This window comes from Miniopterus natalensis, chromosome 14, assembly GCF_054644295.1.
Source record: "Miniopterus natalensis isolate mMinNat1 chromosome 14, mMinNat1.hap1, whole genome shotgun sequence".
Classification (NCBI taxonomy): domain Eukaryota; kingdom Metazoa; phylum Chordata; class Mammalia; order Chiroptera; family Miniopteridae; genus Miniopterus; species Miniopterus natalensis.
In genome coordinates this window covers 35,355,558-35,375,066 of record NC_142094.1, presented here as the reverse complement: position 1 = coordinate 35,375,066, position 19,509 = coordinate 35,355,558, and the positions used below count along the sequence as shown (strand labels likewise).

The 19,509-nt window shown below is 39.6% G+C and overlaps 1 protein-coding gene across 1 annotated transcript; it reads right to left on the bottom strand.

Annotated features, from left to right (window-relative positions):
- Positions 1-507: 507 nt before the first annotated feature.
- LIPK (lipase family member K) lies at positions 508-18,774 on the bottom strand. Its single transcript, XM_016220724.2, has 9 exons — positions 18,670-18,774; positions 16,573-16,687; positions 14,463-14,661; positions 13,173-13,282; positions 11,850-11,986; positions 7,703-7,849; positions 5,807-5,878; positions 3,188-3,259; positions 508-741 (listed from the first exon to the last, which is right to left on the bottom strand). The coding sequence occupies exons 1-9, from the start codon at positions 18,772-18,774 to the stop codon at positions 508-510; spliced, it is 1,191 nt and encodes a 396-aa protein (XP_016076210.2).
- Positions 18,775-19,509: the final 735 nt, after the last annotated feature.

Here is a 19,509-nt window from a genome sequence, read left to right as displayed (position 1 = left end):
AGGTCCTCTGCTCAAGGTGTCACCGGGCTGTAATCCAAGTGTTGACCAGGTTGCTTTCTCAACTGGAAGCTTTCCTGGGAAAGAAGGGGCTTCCAAGCTCGCTCGGATTTTAGGCAGAATTCATTGCCTTCCAGCTGGATGAATGGAGTCCCGACTCTTAGCAGGTTATTGGCTGGTGGCCCCCTGCAGATCCTAGAAGCCGGACCCAGTTCCTTTCTAGGTGGGATTCCTTGTCATATCTGCTTCCTTCAGCAAGCCAACAAGGAGAAGCTCTTGCTCCCGCCTGCTAAGATGGTTTCTTACATAACAGAATCAGGAACTGACATCCCAGCACCTTTGCCAATTCCAGAAGCAAGTCTCAGATCCTCCCTAACTCAAGGAGTGCGAACTAACCAAAGGCATGGACAGAAGGAGGTAAAAATTACTGGAAAGGGCACCTTCGGGTCTGTGTGCGGCATTATTATCATGAAAACATGCTTGCTTAGAAAAAGATAAGTGTATTTAATTTTAGAAACATTCCTCCATCATTCTAATTAGATCTTGGTAAATTTCCTGGGGTGCATCCTGTCCAAGGTAAAAATCCACATGATTGTAGTGTGGAATAAATTTGTAATAAATAAGTCTGGTAATGTTAGGCAGTAAATTGTCGATGTCTCTGGGATCAGCCACATTGTCCTGTCCACCGCTCCACACTGCTGTTGGAACTTCCATCTTAGTAATGTTGTATAAGGGAGGTGTAAGCTAAATACAACGAAAGAGACAGAAAGGAAAAAAAAAAAAAGAATTTTCACTTTATAGAGGTAACAATATCAGTTTTTAAGCATGCACTTTAAATGTTAAAAATGTTCAATCAGGATATACTTAATGATATGTAAACATTAAAATATTCAGTTTACTTGAAAACACTTTGGTGCAACAATATGAGTTGTAAATTTAAAAAGGCAACCATTGTATTTCTGATTTGCACTTTTGGGAAAACAGAAAAGAATCCTAGAGAAAAGAGACTGTTATTTCTGTGGGGGATCGTCATTCTGGGAGCAGTTGGACTGGGAGTGTGTCCTTTTCAAACAAAATTGTGAATAAGCTAAGACAGGACAAATATAAATATTCTTCCACGGAGACCTTTGTTAGGGAGAGGCTTCTTAGAGAACCAGAAATAGGCCCGAGGCAGCCCCGACCCAGGGACTGCGGCTCGCACTCCCTTTGCAGGGGACACTCAGGCAGGCGTTACTGCCAGCTGGCGGGCTGGTGTCTGAGTCTCCGCGTCACTGCGTATTTGAAGCACATCGCCCCTGCCCGCAGCACCGGGAGGCGCCGGCCCTGAGCCCGGGGCCAACGTGCGGGTGTGCGAGGCAACGCGAGGGGCAGGGAAGGAGGTGGGTGCGGACTAGCACCCACCGGCACTGCATGCGAGGGGAGGATGCGCTCAGCGCAGCCTGACGCAGGGCCCAAATGCAGAGTGCAACTGAGGAAAGAACATGCTTTTCCTGACTCTACAGCTTTTTCAGTAGAGTGATACAAAGCACAGATATTTAAATGCAAAGATACAGAGAAAGGAAACATGACGACACAACACAGAGGCAGCTACAAATATTAGCAGGCTCTAGGGCACAAAGGGGATCTGAGGAGCTCCTGAAATCCGAATACCTATCCTGCAGTGATTTAATGTCCTGCTAAGGATGAACGGGGGAGCCTAGAAAGGTGACAAAGCAAAAATGAATGTTAAGATTAGGGTCCAAGTGATACAAGGTGTCTTTTGGCCAAGATTTTTTTTTTAACTTTCTTAGTAATAAAAGATTGGTGATTACTTCGGTAATTACACTTGTCTAATTTATAGTGTTGTTATTTATCGTTGTGACTGTGTTTATTGCTTTTTAAACAAGCATACAGTTTACCCTCAGTTTGTTTGTGTTTTCTGATTTTCTCCCAAAGTCCTAAGTAAAGCAGTCATAGCTAAACCTGAATCACCATTTTTAAAAATACAATCTGCATGCATATGACAAAGCTAATGCCTATGAGTCAAGTCTCATCCAAACAGGTATCTGAGTCGTACAGGGTGAGGCCATCATCTGACAGCTTTTCCTAAAGCAGGTATATACTCTTGCTAAAGCAAGGAATTGGTTAATTACAAAAGTAAAAGGTACTTTGACATAGCATGTTTGTGTGTTTGGGCACACACCCACACACACATATAACTATAGCAGTTTAGGAGAAAAATCAGATTTTTTACACCAGTTGAAGTTATGCATTTTTACTATTGTAGTTACTGTGGTGGCACTGATAATTTGCTTTTCAAAAAATTTCCAAATTTCTACATCCATGATTTGTAAAAGCCATGTATCTCTTTTTTTAATCGATTTTTTTTTTTTTTTTTTGGTTGTTGAGAGAGGGAGAAACATCAATGTGAGAGGGAAACATTGATCAGCTGCCTCCCGCATGCCCCCTGCTGGGGATCTAGCTTGCAACCTAGTCATGTACCCTGACCAGTTTTCATAATGTCAAGAAATATCTTGACACACCATTCTCTGGCTGATAGCACTGCTTCTTCCTAAAGGGGATATTTCTCTCTGTTGTATCTTCAATGATCCTGTATTGTTTTTAAAAAATTAGTAGCAAATAACTTTCCAAAGAACTAATAAGACAGTGTTAGCTCATTTTATGAGAGATGGATATGAAGTAGAGAATATGCTCTAGAAACAGAAATTATGTGTCTTTACTTCTCTCTAAAATATGGTCTCAAGTGCTTCTTTTTTTTTTTTTTTTTTTTTAGAAGGGGTAAGTATAGTGGAAGAAGAATGGACTTTAGATCCAGAAACTCCTGGGTCATATCTTGTTTTTTACTAGCTAAATAATTTTGACAATTTACCTAACCTCTCTGAACCTTGCAAAGTCATTGTGAAGATCAAAAATAATGATATGGTACATGCTAAGAAACCAATAAGTCACACCTGATCTATATAAAATAGCTGGCATAGTTTGAATGGAACCTAGTAAGTGCTTAATGAATGGATATTATATAGGGTGAGGCAAAGGCAGGTTTACAGTTGTTCATATGGAAAATACTACAACAATTAATAATACAAGAATAAACTGTGTTTTGTGTACTCACAACTGTAAACCTACTTTGCCCCACCCTGTATCTATTAGTTCATTTGCAGTATGCAACTGATGATTGTTATTAGGTTACCTGTTGGAAGTGTATCATGTTCTGATAAGGGTTTCCCCAATCAAAAGCTTGGAACAGACCAGAATTAACAGCCTATAATAAAATAAAAAGAATAAACACATTAAAATGATATAAAAAACATACATTTAAAGACAGTAAACAAGAAATATATAGAAAAGATTGACATTATGCCCCACTCTTTAGCACATGAGCTAAAATTCAACAAAGATTAATAAGCCAAATAATAGAAATGATGCAAGTTGATACTAATGAATGAAATTGGTCATCAAGCTTTTATTCCCCCTTATAATTTTCCAGTGAAAATCCTCAGACAGCAATGCCTTTAAATGTTACAATGCTGTACACAGAAAAGTTTAAAAAGCTGCTGAATTGAATGATTCTTAAAAATCTTGGCTTAAGGAATTTTTATGTATATTTTAAAGGCACCATCTATACATCTCCTACATTAAAAAATGACTGCCCTTATTATTAAACAGCTTTAAACCTTATTATCTTACCAGGTGGTCTAGGATATTATAATTATACTCCCTATTCTTAAACAATTGTGTTACTATTGAAAGGAACGTTTGTTCACAGAACACTCCCAGTGCTTCCTGTGGGAGATGTGGCAGGGCTGTGTCTGCCTCCTGTCTGCAGGGCCAAACATCCTGCCACGTTATCAGTAACGTGGCCACAGGCTGCATGTCTGAGACACCATGCATGCCCATTTTTGCATTTTAATTTTAGACTTCAGATATTAGAACAGAAACATTCAGACGCCTAGTGGTTCCTTTTCCAGTTATTTGCCACACATGCCGATTTGAAGAGACAGATCATTTTTACCTTTACCTCAAGCACTTCATTAAATTATCCTCAGACTACTCTAAGGGTTTCTTTTTTTCTGACTCATTGATTTAAACTTGACTTTTATCTTTAAATGATTCCCACAAGATTTATATTGACAGAGGCAGAAGCCTTCTGCTATTGAAATTTTGCAAATTTTCAACAATGGGAAGCAATAGAGTGTACTAGTTAGGAACTTGGATTCTAGCGCCAAATAGACCCGGTTTGAATCCAGGCTTAACGAGATATTTAATCTGTGGTCCAGGACAAGATATTTATCTTCTCTAAACCTGTATTCTCACCTGTGAAATACAAATGACAATAACATTCTTCTTGTAGGTTGTGAAGATTAAATAGGGCAACGCATGACAACATGTAGGACCCAGAAATGCTCAACAAGTCTCTTTTTACTGATATTACTACCGTCATCTTCATCCTTGTCTATGTAACATACGACCAAATATTTTACCCTCTTATCTTCATTTCTATCCTAAAGAGGACTTCTTGTCAGAGAAGGGGGCTCTTTAAGAGGAGTCAGCTGTGACATGTATAAGGGATTGGCTATGACATTTGTAGAATGGGGATATCAATGTTTTCATTGAAAGATGGTTATGAGAATGAATTTGATGATACTGAATGAAATCATGTATATAAATAGCAGAAGAACACATAGTAAGTGCTCAATAAATATGAAGTTAAAGTTGTATTGCCTGGAAGGTCATGCCCATGAGAGAATGTCTTTCCTCACCATGTAAGAGGCCCTATGTATTCAACATCTTTTTTCCTATACAAACATGAAGGCATATCTTCTGGAGGTGGAACTCTTCAAAGAATTTCAGAGCTCAGCTGGCGTGACTCAGAGGTTGAGCGTCAACCTATGATCCAGGAGATCCTGGTTCGATTCCTGGTCAGGGCACATGCCCAGGTTGCGGGCTCGATGCCCAGCAGGGGGCGTGCAAGAGGCAGCCGATCAATGACTCTCTCATCATTGATGTTTCTCTCTCTCTCTCTCTCTCCCTCTCCCTTCCTGTCTCTGAAATCAATAAAGACATATTAAAAAAAAAGAATTTCAGAAATCCTCAACTAGTGTTTCAGGCTACCTATAGCAGTGATCTTAAACCTTAAAGCAAGGAACAAATGTATCAGAGTAAAGGTTAAAATGCATATTCCTAGAGATCTCAGATATAGTAAAACTTTGGGAAGTACTTATCTCTCCCCCACCCCCATACACACACACTGTCATACATACTTGGGTCAGAAAACTATACTAATAGAATTTGACTTATCTTTGAGATTATCAAATATTGAGTAATAGAGTAATACACAAAGAAAAAACTTAAACTGAGGGTAAAAATAGACACCATGTCTATTTTAATCCCTCCCTGATATTTAATTTTCTCTGAATAAAGCCTTATTTTCACACTCTGAAATGGTGCATATGTCCATTGGAGGATGAGGGCTTTCTGAAATAGCCTATATCATGACATATAAAGTTCTATTAGAGCTAGTGGTTTCTCAGAAGAAGACACACAAACTTTCCCTAGAAAAAGCAGTTTGGAGTAATCTAAGAATCAGAATTCAGTTGGAATAGCTGGGAACCAGGCCCAGACTCCAGACATTGAAGACATGAAGACAAGAAGGGAGTAAAGAAAATCAACATGAGTTGATGATGATTCTAGAAACATCAACTGGACAGTGGCAGGTGCTTGCAAAACCCTGTGGCGAGCTCTCTGGGAGCACTCCTTGGGGGTCTTGCAGAGATATGTTTGCATCATATCAGAAACAGGGAGCATGTACCTGGGCCCAGTGTAGCATATTCTGAACAGATGTTCCTGCCGGACTCTGTGCCAAATAAACATCCAAGCGACTCTGCAAAGTAAAGAGATTATGTCTCATTTGGAAGCTCATCATATAATCACATCACAAGTCAATTTGAGTATTTTTTCTCTGTTCTTATTTTAGAAATAAACATATAGCATACCCTCTGAAGACTTATTAACCAAAGAAACCCATCTTTAAGAACTTTCCCTTCCCTTAGCTTTGTTCTTCTGTCCTGAGCAGTGTCTTCATAAAGCCCACAGAGGGCATCCCACGGGTCAAAGACATCCCACCTTTTATTTCCAGCCTCACTTGGGACAGGTCTAAGTGGACAAGAAAGTCATGGAATAAAAGTCTCATTGACCTTCTTCACCCGGTGTTGTGTCCCAAAGGACATTCCGAGAAAGCCGTTCATTGTAAGACATTGAGAACAGATCTGAATGTTCCTTTCTGTTTTCTGATTTTTAAAATGTGGTAAATATTCTACAGGGCTCTTTGAAAGTTTGTGGGACGTAATCCATCCAATATTTTAACTGCCATTAACATTTAAATTTATTCTGAATATTAAAAACCTTTGATTTTTTCATATTTTCAATTGCATTTTGTTTTTATAGTATACAAAAAGTTATTTTTCCACCAAAGTGAACATCAGAAACATCTTGGAACTTAAAAAAAAAGCAACTATTTATGAGCTTCCCAAATCTATGAATCAATATTAAAATCTCTAGGGCTGAATTCTGGACATGTGTAATTCTACAAATGCTCTACTTAGGTATTCTTGGTTATACTCTACTAAAGTAAAAGTTCTTGCAGGCATTGTAATACTCCATAGTCCGGCCCTCAACATTGAAAAAAAAAGGCAATCTGACTATATAAATGTACAATGAGGGCCCCCAATTCATGTTCAACTGTGTTATTTTGTGAAGTCTTTCTTTAGCAAACTCTTAAACCCTGTTGAGAGGGTGCTTTTTAAATGATCTCTATTGAGTTTGCTTAAAGATCTTTTTACTTACCTTTGTCTGCATGAAATGCTTCCATCTAAGTGACAGGCAAGCATAGTTTTCTTAGGAATGTGCAAAGGCCGTGGCTAAGGCATGCTTTGCATAAAAGATCTTTTATAAATCTTGCTTGAGAGCAAGGAAAGTGTTAATCAGTGTTTTCCACTGACAGAGGGATACAAGTCTCTGAGCAGAATCTGTGACATAGGCAGAAATCAACTTCAGCTTTCTCCCTGATTTCAAACGTATCTCCTCTCTAGGTGGGGAGTAAACGGTAACTTACTCTCCTTCCCATTCCTGCTCTTTGGGTCAGCTAGTGGTAACTAAAAAAGGAAAGGATCTCAGTTAAGCTGGAAAGGACTGGACGAGAGCCCTGACATTTATTCCTCTCAGTATCCCTTGAACAGGGAATGTGTAGCTGTCATTGAAGAGCTACCCCTTTGTCCCTTTGGATTAAAGAAGTGGCCCACAAAATGGCTATTTCCACATCACCAATGAAAGTAGAAAATTGATTTAAAAAATAGGGATGCCTGAGCTCACACCCTGAAAGTCTACTTCAGTAGGTCAAAGATAGGGCTCAAGCACAGCAAGATAAATTTCAAAGTGATTGCTATAAACCAAGTGAAGGGCTTCTCAATGTGGCATTTAGGCCAATAGCAAGAGTTGATGAGAATTTTCAGCAAGGAACCTCCTCCCAAAGTTCTCCTACTAAAGCAAGTGGACTCTCAGCTTTGGTTGGAAGCCATGAATGTGCTAATTACACTTCGGGAGACAAAAAGCAGACCTTGAACGTGTTTTTTCTGCAATTTAGAATGAAATCTCCTAACCATTGTTTAACAAAACAATTGCTTTCCTGGATCCAACTACTTACACATACCATGTTTAAGTTTTTTGGATCAAATCCACAAAAAGAAAATAGGAAGTTGCTGCAGATACGATGAAATAGCTTCCGGTTACACACCTTGGTGGCAATGAATTGTTCAAGTAATGTATGAGGAGAGAACATCTTGTCACCAAATAACACCTGCAAGTTCAATTTAAGACATGATATAATTCCATATATGTGCATGTCAAGAATGAAAAATGAGTGGTAATTCAGACAAGAACTAGACAGAAGATGATATCTGCTTACAACTTAGAACTCAGTGAAAATGAGAGGCCTGTTAAGTTTTGTCTTTGTAGTTCTCCCAACTCACCTCTTTTTCCCAAGTTCCTTTACTTAGCATATTTTTTAACCCCCCCTAAGATACTAGTCCCCATAGAACACTGTTAAGGCTTTAAAGTCAGTGATGCCTTGGTTTGATTTTTGGACTCTGTCTCTTATACTTTAGTAAAGTATTTCATTTCTATTATCCTGAATTTTCTCAACTATAAAATAGAAACTTAACATGCCCTAAGTAGGGCTGTTGTGAAAATAATAGTAAACACTCCAAAAACAATATTATTATTATTATATTTAGTGACTGATAAAGACTTAATGAGTCATTCGTTCCAGAATCTTTTAATAAACTCTTTTTAGAGGCAAAAGCTTAACTCAAAGAAGTGAATCTCTACTAGTGGAATTTCAAGCAATATTGCAAGTAAGTTAGACTTATCTTTTGAAATTTAAGAATCCTTGAAATTAAAACATAAATTAGTATATAATTCCTGTGCTATAAGTCCAATCTTGCCTTTGTTTTCCAATAACTTAGTTTTATAATCTTAGGATAATAATATAGATATAAAGCTGAAAAGATATTTTTTGATTCTTAAAACTTTTGGAAACACCCATTTATAGTAGAAAACTGTGATATCTCATATTCTGGAATCCTTCATTAACTGGCAATTACAACTAAAGACCAGTACTTAGCATTTACTTTTATTGCACTAATGCACTACAATATCTTACACTATCGTTGGTAAACTAGATCTAGTGAATTCCTACCGGTTACAATGTGTTAAATTCTGAGTTTGAAAAATAGTTATCTTATGCAGTCAAAGGTAATCTTCATTTAATGGAATATTTTATATTCCATGGAATATTGATGAAGTATATGATATGTCATGACTTAATATAACCCTTCATGCCAGAGAGAGGAAGCGAGAGAGAGGGAGGAAGCAAGTAAAGGAGGGAGAGGCTACGATATGTTAAACTCGTTCAAATCATACTTCTTTATGTCTGGAAAGCAATAATTAACTATTGCAGAAATTATCTAATTTATTCTGGCCTCTTACTCACTTTGTCACAATCACTGGGACCCTTGGACATCATATCTGAAAATTTATTTAATCCACTTAACACATTATAATTCTTCCTATGTAACTACCTACATGATAATTTAATAATAGAACTTATTTTTTAAAAGAGTGCTGACATCTACCATTTTATTCTCTGTACAAAATTGCTTTTAAAAATTAGATTCCATATCTAAGTCATTCCATACAGTATTTGTCTTTCTTTGTCTGGCTTATTTCATTTAGCATTAAGCCCTCCAGTTTTTTCCATGTTGTTGCAGATAGAAGTATTTCTTCTTTTCTTTTGGCATTTTTATGTTCTTTTTCATTTTCATATTTTAATTTGCTGAGGAGCTTGTATACTGTTTCCATAAGGGCCAAACTAATTTACACGTCCACCAATACTATAGTATGTAGAGTTTTCTTTTCTCCACACTCTCACCAACATTTGTTATTTCTGATGATAGCCATTCTAAAGGGTATGAGGTTATTATTGTCAGGTATGAGGTGATATCTCACTGTGGTTTTAATGATATCTCACTGTGGTTTTAAGCATTTTCCTGATGCTTAATAATGTTGAGCACCTTTTGATATACCTATTGGTCATTTGTATGTTTTCTTTGAAAATATTTGTGGTCCTTTGCCCATTTTTAAATTAAATTACTTGCTTTTTGCTATTGAATTATAAGAGTTCTTAGAATATTTTGGATATTAACCACTTATCAGAATGTGAACTTGGTTCTATCTGACTCAAGTCCTTTAGCTGGTGTCTAATGTAAATTGAGTTGAATTGAATTGAAATGAAAGAGTGATTGAAAAGAACTCATAGATCAATAAAAAAAATTCTCTAAAGTTAGGGAAAGAGTCATCTCAGTCCAGCTCTCCACTGAAAGAGGAAACCATTCTCCAAATACTCCTGAGAACATTGGCTAATAATAGAAGAGAAAGAAAGCTCCACCCCTTCAAAGTTTATACAATGCCTATTTGATTGTCAAATCCTGTAGATTTTTTTTTTTTTGCACAACTCTGGCTCAGGTTCTCAACATCTATCAGCTGAAGTGTAGCAATAATCCCATAACCACTCTCCTTATCTTTTGCCCCTCTTGATGTCCTTTACTCCCATCTACTTCCATTTGGTTATGAGGAGAAACTTCATTAAAAAGAGCATTATACATGCCATTCCCCACGTGCAAATATTTATCCTGGTCACCCATTACTTATAGAATAAATTCCAAATTTACTAACTTGGCATTCAAATCCTTTCAGAATTTACTCCTACATTTTCAATATTATTTTTCATTCCCTTCTTTACAAATGTAAAGCTCTAATAAAGTCAGTTACATGTGGTTTCCCATGGCTTGAGCTTTACTACTTCAGTGGTGTTCATGTTATCCTTTTGGTTTGGAAAGACGTCCTACACCACCCTATATATTGAAATCTGGCCCTTAAGCCCAAACTCAAATGCCACCTCATCCAAGAAGTCTTATATAATTCCAAAAACTAGAAACATTTTCGCTTTTCTCTGGTTTTGCCTACCTTCCCCCCCTCCCGCCCCTGCCTCTGTCATTAGAATGCTGGAATTTCTATTAGGAATTAGTGGATTACATATGGTAGTTCCTCTATTGCAGTTAAAGCTCTTTCAGGGCAGCCCTTTTAAAAGTACAAATCTGATCAAGCCATTTCTCTGCTTAACATTTTTCATTGGCTTCCCATTACAAACAGAACAAAATCTAAACTCCTTAACATGGAGTAACTGCTTTCTATTTACCGTTCCCTACTCTCCCCTTAGTCAAGTCTCCCACAACTCTCACGTGCACCCTAATTTCCAGTCATATGAATCAGCTGAAATATAACTTTCTAGACATAGCTGTTTCCTGATGCTATGCTTTTGAAATAATAGCTCCGAGACATCTTTTCACAGAATTGAATTGAACTGCAGTATAACACAGGCTTATCAAAGCACGTGAAAGGTTGAAGCAAAGTTGTGCAAACTGAGAAAAATAGGAAGAGCCCACCAGCTCAAAATATCTCTGAATTGTGTTATTTTCCCAATACAGGGGGCCAGGCTAGAATGAATCTCTATGGCCAAAGTACCAAGAGGAAAATGTGAGCATTTTCCATGTTGTTTGGTGGTTTTCCTGCTGCTGCGTTTCTGGGTTACATAGGTATGGAATTGACTCACCATAAGCTAATTTGCTTACCTCTTACCAACCAAAATCCCTGGATTCTATAAAAATGGTCTCAGTTTTATCTGCTTTAATTTAAATCACTGATTTCAATTATACACTATGATTACCTTTTGTCTACTATGGGAGAAGCCCATATTAATATGCAACAGGAAAACACACCAGCCTGCCTAGACCAATTCTCCTTGACTGAGTAAATGATCAGCTTAGTTAGCTGTCAGCTAGCAGAAACATCTGGGGCCAAACACCATGGCATCTGGCTTCATGCTGTGATCTTAGCCAGTACTCTATACTGCCCCTCAGAAACCAGGGGCCATTGGAGAGAAATTTAACCTACTCAATTAAAGAAATCAGTTACTCAAATCAGCATTTTCTTTGTCTGTAATTGAGGAATGATATACAGGAGAGAAGACGTTGATGAACACAATAGGGTAGAATGGCATCAGAGTGGGCCTCCTGAACTCTATTGTTTAAATTGCACAGCATCAGTAACCCTACGTGGATATCTCCAGCACCTATTACAGTATCAGAGGTTTGTAGTCATTTGGTTTTCTTCTGTTGAAATTAGTGGGAACAGAGCTAGTTTTAGTTACTACAGATTTGAACTTGGGGAAGGTCACATACCTTAACTGCTTTTCTGGAAAGAGTTGTTAATTTTCTCAAAGGACTTTGGGTGTATTTCACTGTAATGACTGGAGCCAGTGCAAAAAATATTTTAATCCTTTTAGCCAGCTCTGGATTTGTAGAGAATGCTATGAAAGCTGAAAGGGAAGAAGACACGAGTTTACAAATTTAAAACAATTCTTAATTTCTTTTAAACAATGACAGAAGTAGTTATATTAAAAACAACAACAAAACAAACACAAAATAACTCAGGGTTAACACCATTTGTAGGAAAAGATTTTCTAAACTTCTCAAGAATGGAATTGGCTAATTCAGAATAAAGTGCTTTCTGTCCCTGGAGAGTACAAGAGTTGCAGAGAGGGTTCAAACAGCCCTTGTGGGGCATGTCTAGGCAAACTCCTAGGGCCATTCTCGCTCAACCACAGTCTTTAGTGTCAGACAAAACTGAGCTATAACTTTGGCTTCCCATTCACTAGCTGTGTGAAGACGGGCAAGTTACCTCCCCTGTGTGTCTCAGTTTTCTTAGTCTATAAATGTGGAAAATAGAATTCTCATAGAATGGTTCTTTTGAAGGTTAAAATACATATACATATATATAACTTGAGGTATTATTTGGCAGGATCACCCCAACAAAGGATTTCTATATTCAGCCATTCGTAAAATATGGATGATGGTCTTACCTGTTTGTAGTTCCCAATGAGAGAATGTATGTAAGGTGCACAGTATAGTTCAGGTATAGAGAAACCTACTTTATACTAGAACCCTGATTAGGATTAAGATACAGAAAAGAGACTGGTGGAAATGCTGTTGGCATTGTTGAAGTCTGCAGGGGAGCACTGAAGGGCGTGAAGTGCCTCCTGGTATTGTCAACAAGGCCCCCTCTACACCCGGCCTACCCGAGTGACCCTGGGAAATGAAAGGCACACTGACTGTGACCTATAGCCCTTGGGATTTGTAATTCTCTGCCTTCTTTTTGGTGTCCTCGCTAGACTGCGAGTTCTTTAAAGGAAAGATGTATATACCATATTTACCTCTGCTTTCCCAGCATCTAACCCAGTGTCTGAAAATTACTTGTTGTGTACACAAATGAATAATTCTCTCTCCTTCTGGCTTATTTATTAATCTACAGATTCAGTCCTACAGGAAGGAAATCACTGTTGTGGTCCTCGTTTAATTTAATCTTCAGAAATCAGTCAGAGGAGATAGTTTCCCAACTCAACTCCCCAAGCAAGAGACTGCACAGAGGGAAGAAATCCTGACCCCCTTCATGAATATGGAAGAAGATCCTCTGACACTCTCAGATCACACTTGCCCCAAACACACCGATGGTGGTGCCTTGGGAGTGGCCCACATAGAAGAGTTGCTCCTGTCCAGTTTTCTCTACAATGAAATCAATTGTGGCTGGAAGATCATATTTAGCCATCTCATCCAAACTGCCAAAGGAAAAAAAAAAAAACCACAACAAAATTGGGAAAACACTTCTCATGGTTAAGCCTGCAAAATTCAAACATTCATTGCAGACATTAGCTTTGTTAAATATAAGACTAGAATGAATATACAATATTATAGGTCTCTGTGACTTTTGAGGATGTCACCTTAATTGCAAGAGTAACACTATTAAGAAAATGGAATCAGAAAAATCTGACTTGCAAAGGTCTACAAAGGCTTTTCTTAAAAGGCTAGTCATATTTCACTTAATTCTACAGCAGACTTACCAAACTCCCTTAAAAAGAACAATTACCTAGAATAAAGCAAACAGATTTGCAGACCTCAGCCCAGAAAGGCTGAAACAGGAAAGACGCCTGGTAATCTGAGCATTTATCAATCCCCTCGGGTGCTTCTTTTCATGTGTGTAGTTGGGAAAACACTCACCTAGGGAATCATCCTGTAATTTGCAATAGTTCAATGACACAACTGCACTGGGGGTGGAATTAGGAAATGCAAAATCACTTCCAGGAATAAGTCAGGAATGAGGCGAAAGAACAAACAGCTTTAATAACCTTCAAGGAATGGTTCTTAGCTCCTATGCAAAGGCAGGAGGAGTTTGACTCTATGACTAAGACCTGGCTCCAGGGGCAGGTTTCAGCACTGCCAGCCTATGGAGGGCAGTTCTTTCACTACTTGTTGAGTAAACATTTGAGCGTCATCTACGTACAAGGACTAGGCTCACTCTTGGCTTATCATGAATGAGTGGTTCTCAGGTTTTTCAACTAGAACCTTGTTTCGGGTCCCATTTCTTAATCAATTTCATTTTTCCTCTTTAATAAGAGTACCATGTCAACTTCTTTTGGGGTCCACATGGACAAAGTGGTAGTCTTGGAAGCAACCTTTCTAAAGCTGACCTTTGCATTTTTATTTTTTTGCATATATACTTTGCATACACACATGTACATGCACACATCCACCAGCAAGTGGGGTTTTAAAAACAAACATAAATGCAATAATAAATGCATTTTTTTCAGAGCCTGTAAAGAAAGTCTGGGTAGAGGAGGAACTGTTTGTTTCTTTCTTGTGAATTCCATTGGATGCATTTGGACAGAAAGAGAAAAATCAAAGGGTGTTCATTCATATTTATGAATAAAGTACATGCTTTATTACTATGTATCTTCTTACCTGAAGGCCCAGAATTCTGGTGATTTGGGTGAAAATTTCAAGTGTTTTCTGGACCAGGTATTTCCCCGGCTGTTCCCCATCCACACATCATAACCAGTATCTGCCAGAAGGAAAGCCAAGCTGTTGTTGGGCAAGTTGCAAATCCAGTTAGTGGCAGATGCAACTAAGCCATGTTGCAAATACACAACAGGTCTTGGAGCTGCAAAACATAGACAACAAGAATTTCACTTCAGCTTCCTCAGTGTCTACAAGAAAATTCTCTTTCCTGACTTCCCGTTGTATACAAGAGACATTAAGAGATGAAATTTGGTGCCAGGCAAACCTAGGTCCTAGTCCTTTCTGAACTACTTACTTGGCAAGTTATTTATCTTCTCTGTGTCTTATTTTTCTCTTTATACAATTTGGATTATATGTAATGCATTGTTTTGTTCTATAGGTGCTGAAGTCAGAGTGTTCTGGTTCAAAATCTACTTTACTATGTATTAACCTCTTTATGCTTAACTTAGTTCGCTTATCTGCATAATGGGTAACAAAAACACCTTACCTCATAGTATAGTCACGAGAATTAAGTTAGAGTTAAAATACGTAAAAGACTGCCCAGCACAGTGAATATTTGCTCTATTATTATTCATATTAATAGTATTTTGTTCCTCAAGAAGTATCTCATAACAAAGCTAACTTTTTCTCAAAATAACAACAAAAACCATGCGAAGGCCACTTGTTGAATGCCAGGCACTATGCTAGATTCTACACACACTGCTTAATTTGACTTGTCCTTTCAGAGAGCAAAATTCAAGGACTGAAGTGAAATGTTATGCAATGTAAACTTGTTAATTTGATATAAAAATCCTATTCATAATGTAGAATTGAAACAGTTTGACTAAGAAACAGAAAGGAAACAGAAGGAAGCTGGGAAATGGTGTTGAAAACTCAGAGAGGAGACAGGAGTGACGGGGATTTTGGGGGGCTTTTATAAATGGTTTGTGACGCTCCCCCAGGTTATGTTTGGTGCTACACCAGCTTCCTGAGATTGGGGGCGCTAGAATGGACTCTCAGAGAGCCTTCAGCCATCTGGAACGAGGAACTCAGCCCCTCTGTCCACCTTTTCAGAAAACGGAAAGAAGAGGTATTCCAAATTCTACTAAAGTTGAGTACGGCCAAACAGCAGTCATAGTCCATGGCCCCTCTCTGATCTGAGCCCTCAGGCAGCTTCTCAATTTGGAGACAGCTTTCCATCCCATGCATTTTGGCAGCTGCCTAGCAGAGTCCATAAGATAAAAGTTTGTGGGAACAAAGTTCTCATGAGCATTTATAAAGAAAATAGAGTTATTCTGGGGAATCGATGGCTCTGTTAAGTCAACACCACTCCGGTCTAGATTTTCTCTTTAAATAATTAATGCTTCTGATGTTAGGGAGTTTGTTGTACAACATTCCAAAGAACAAAGGGAACTAAAAAAATCAGAAAAGAAAGTCGAGTTCCTACCAGATGGACCTCTCTTTTCTCTACAGATATCAACCTATATTGTAGGGAGCTAGAAATGGCTCTTGAATTAAATTTAAGTATGGAACTAATAGGGGCAGATTTACTTAAGAAATAAAATCCCACCGACCCGGGTGGAGGACTAGCTATGACGGACAGAATACCAGTTAGAGAGCTATTGTACCAGCTGAAACAAGAAGTGACAATAACACTCGAGCCTGAGCCTGAGCCTGAGCCACGGTGGAGCCGGGGGACGCGCGAGGCGAAGGGAACAGGCCCGCAGGGCTGGCGTGCACAGGGGTCGGGGAGAGCATCACAAGGACCTCTCGGTTTCTGGTTGCAAGCTGGAAAGGGGTCATCGCTACAGTAAGACCAAGTTCCCCTTTTGTGTTTTTCAAGAGGTAGGACAAAGTGAAGAAGGAAAGGCTAAATAAGCAGTGTGCTGACAGTTCCCAACAACTGCCAGAGGGTTAGACCCACGAAAGGGGGTGGGAGAGGTGGAGGCGATGATTCTCCTTCTCTCCTGGGGGACCCCGGGCTCAGGTTCAGAGCAAAAGCTGATTTGCTGTATCGGCGCATCTGGGGGTCTCTGCTTTAGCCAATGTCCCTTTCATAACAAATAAACCCTACCTGTTCTCGGGCACCCTCTTCCATGAGGAATCCTGTAAATTCCGAGGACATACCCATCACTTGTCACAACGTCATACTTTTCACAAGGATAGCCCCAGTAGGAAATAATCTGGCTCTGAAAAGAGGAAAAGAAATTGCGTGTGTTTATGATGTAACCTCTTGACTTTTATTCCTGCATCGCAATGCAGCGCCCTCAGTCACAGCCTAGCTCCCTCTGCGTGTTGAGACAGATAAAGCAGGGAAGTCAGAAGAGCTGAAGGAGGGTTTCAAAAGGGGATGGATGCATGCAAAGGCCTGGGCGAGGCGAGGCTGGGCGGCTACACACCCTGGGTTTCCCGGCCTGGCATTATTAACACACCCTAGCTCGTTCTCAAAATGTTTTGACAAGAAATTATATGGTCATCTGATGAAGGAAACCACAGAGGACTGCGTAGTGCCCTGTGGCTAGTGACAAGTGAGCTGTTCCCACCCTTCTACCTGGAAGGAGATGCGAGGAAGTGGCTACCAGAATCACAACGAGAAAGTCAGGTAGAGAGGGCCACAGGGAGGGGAGTGTGACCTTTAGCGGAGGGAGATGGTCTGCCTAAGGTGACCTCCAGGACAATAACTCATCTGACGTCACTCTCCTCCTCCCTTCTGATCTCCTGCTCAAGGTTTCCGTTGGATGAAATGAACTGAAAACCAAAGCTCGAGGGAATTTGCCAACCTAGTTCTTACAGATCAGCCTCTTGGACAAAGAAAACGGTGGGAAAGAATACAGGGTGTATCTAGAGGGGTAAACAAAAGATATACAAGCCACAGCCATGCAAGGAAGAGGGGAACTATTGTTTATTGCATAGAGGACAGTTCATATCTCCTGTTTTATTCATCTTAATAAGTGGCCTTTCAGAGAAAATTATACCCTTTTTGCAGTTGAGAAAACTAAGTTTCTGGAAGATTAACAAATCTGTCTGAGATTGTATAACTAGGAAAAGATAAAGACAAAATTAAAGCCAAAGTAAGTTTAGCTCCAAAGCATGCCCTTACCACAAAATTATGCATTTGCCCATGCCAGGCACACATTATGGGGACATGTGAAGCAGTGGTTATGAGCTCAGACTCTAGAGACTAACAGCATGACACTGAATTCCAACTCTTCCTCTCATCAGCTGTGCAACTTTTAGAAAATTACTTAACCTTTCTGTGTCTCATTTCCCTCAACTGTAAAATAAAGATAATAGCAGTAATTCTTCATGAATTTGTTGTGAGGATTATACATAAAGAACCTAGCACAGTGCCCAGCACAAAGTAAGTGCCTGATCATGTCTATTTTTATTATCATTATAGAATAATTAAGAACCTAAAAGCATTTAGACCCTGGAGAAGAACATGTGTGTGAATATGGGAGGAAAGGGGGAGCTTGGATTAAGGACATATATTCACAGACTGTGAGTTCAGCAGGCGGTAGAAGATGGGGGTACCTGCCGGATACGGTGCAGAGAGAGACAAGAAGAGACGCTCATTTAAAACTTTGACAGTTCTGTCCTTAACCTTCTAACACACCGGTGTGGGTGCATCAGTATGTAGAAGCGTGTACAAGAGTGTGGAGTATCCCGTTAGAAGAGAGCCAGAGCAGGCCTCGGTCACTTGTCTTTTTTCTTCCCCCAGCTCTATTCCACTCTGTCACTCTGCTGCGTTTCATTCCACTTCTGGCATCAATTCCTTCGTGTTGAGATACTTTTGGTTGAAAACCACCGAAACCAGCCCTGGCTTACTAACCTGAAGGGCACAGTCATAGAGCTGACAGATGGCAGACGCTGCTCCTGCGGAAAGCCCGGGGGGAACTCAGGGATGCTGCAGAGACCAGCAGCGTGAACTCAGAACTTCTTCAGGCGGCCGCCTTCAGATGGCAGCTCAGCCACCAGGAGAGGGACAATTACCCCCCAACTTGAACCAGATCTGCCAACCGTTAGACTTATTCGCATCAGGGACCAGGGGCAGGCACAGACCCAGTCCATTTAAAACTGCTGAAAACTAGGCAAGCACGCCAATTATAACAAAAAGGATGATAGCTTCATAACTCCTTGTCTTAATTTTTTTCCTTAATGAATGACTTACAATATTCATCTGAGCTTCAGGGTTTGTGGTGCTTCCTTTCTTGGGGTAACCATGTAGAGGTCCCAGAAGAAGCATCCAGCACGCTGCTGCTAAAAGCTGCCACATTTGGGATCTTCCTGCGAACGGAAATATCAATACTTTTGTCAGCAAAGAGCATTATCAAAGTGAAATTTGGTGTACTCTTCTACAACACTACTGTGGGAGGGAGTAGAAACAGACTTCTAGTTGTCCTTTAACAAGTAAAATGCTTAATTATTCAAGACTCATCCCATGAAAAATCTAAAATGGTAACTTTTTCATAAGGAAAGAAAGAAGGAAGAAAGGAAGACACCAACATCAATTAAGTGTCCAAAGGTAACTGGACAGGAGAAGGAAATGGATAATTTGCAGAAAAAGAAATATAATGACCAATATATTAATCAAAGGAGATTTAATAACTCTAGTTATGAAATAAATGAGTAGTTTTCTTCTGACGGCGGGAGTGAGCATTGGCACGGCCTTCATGGAAAGGAATTTATTAGCATGTCTTGCAATGATGGCGCAGGGGAGAACTAGGTAGCTAGCACTGTGCGCTGCTTGAGCCTGGTCCCGAGAGGTAGCACAAGAGTGTCCTGCTCACGACAGGCTGTGTTTCGCGGCCCTGGCAGAGAGCCCATCCCGCTGCCTTAGTTTCATTCTTCTGTGTAATGGATCTGGCTCTGGTAGGGTGACACACCCAGGCAAAAGGAGTCTGTGTGGTCCATTGTGTGGGAGTAGCAGGTCCTAACCAAACAGCCTTTCTTCAGGCACTTCTCACCAGGGTCGTGTTTGCCTGAACTTTCCAGGGGTGTGTTTACCTGC

Bases quoted from the DNA above. Each gene is read 5' to 3' on its own strand.
- LIPK (XM_016220724.2), bottom strand. From the start codon at position 18,774: ATGTGGCAGCTTTTAGCAGCAGCGTGCTGGATGCTTCTTCTGGGACCT. The intron at 11,987-13,172 runs GTGTGTTTGGGG...CTTCCCTTTCAG, and splicing joins CTCCCAAGGCACCACCATCG to CTTTCATAGCATTCTCTACA. The intron at 7,850-11,849 runs GTATGTGACCTT...TTGAACTTGCAG, and splicing joins TTTCCAGAAAAGCAGTTAAG to GTGTTATTTGGTGACAAGAT.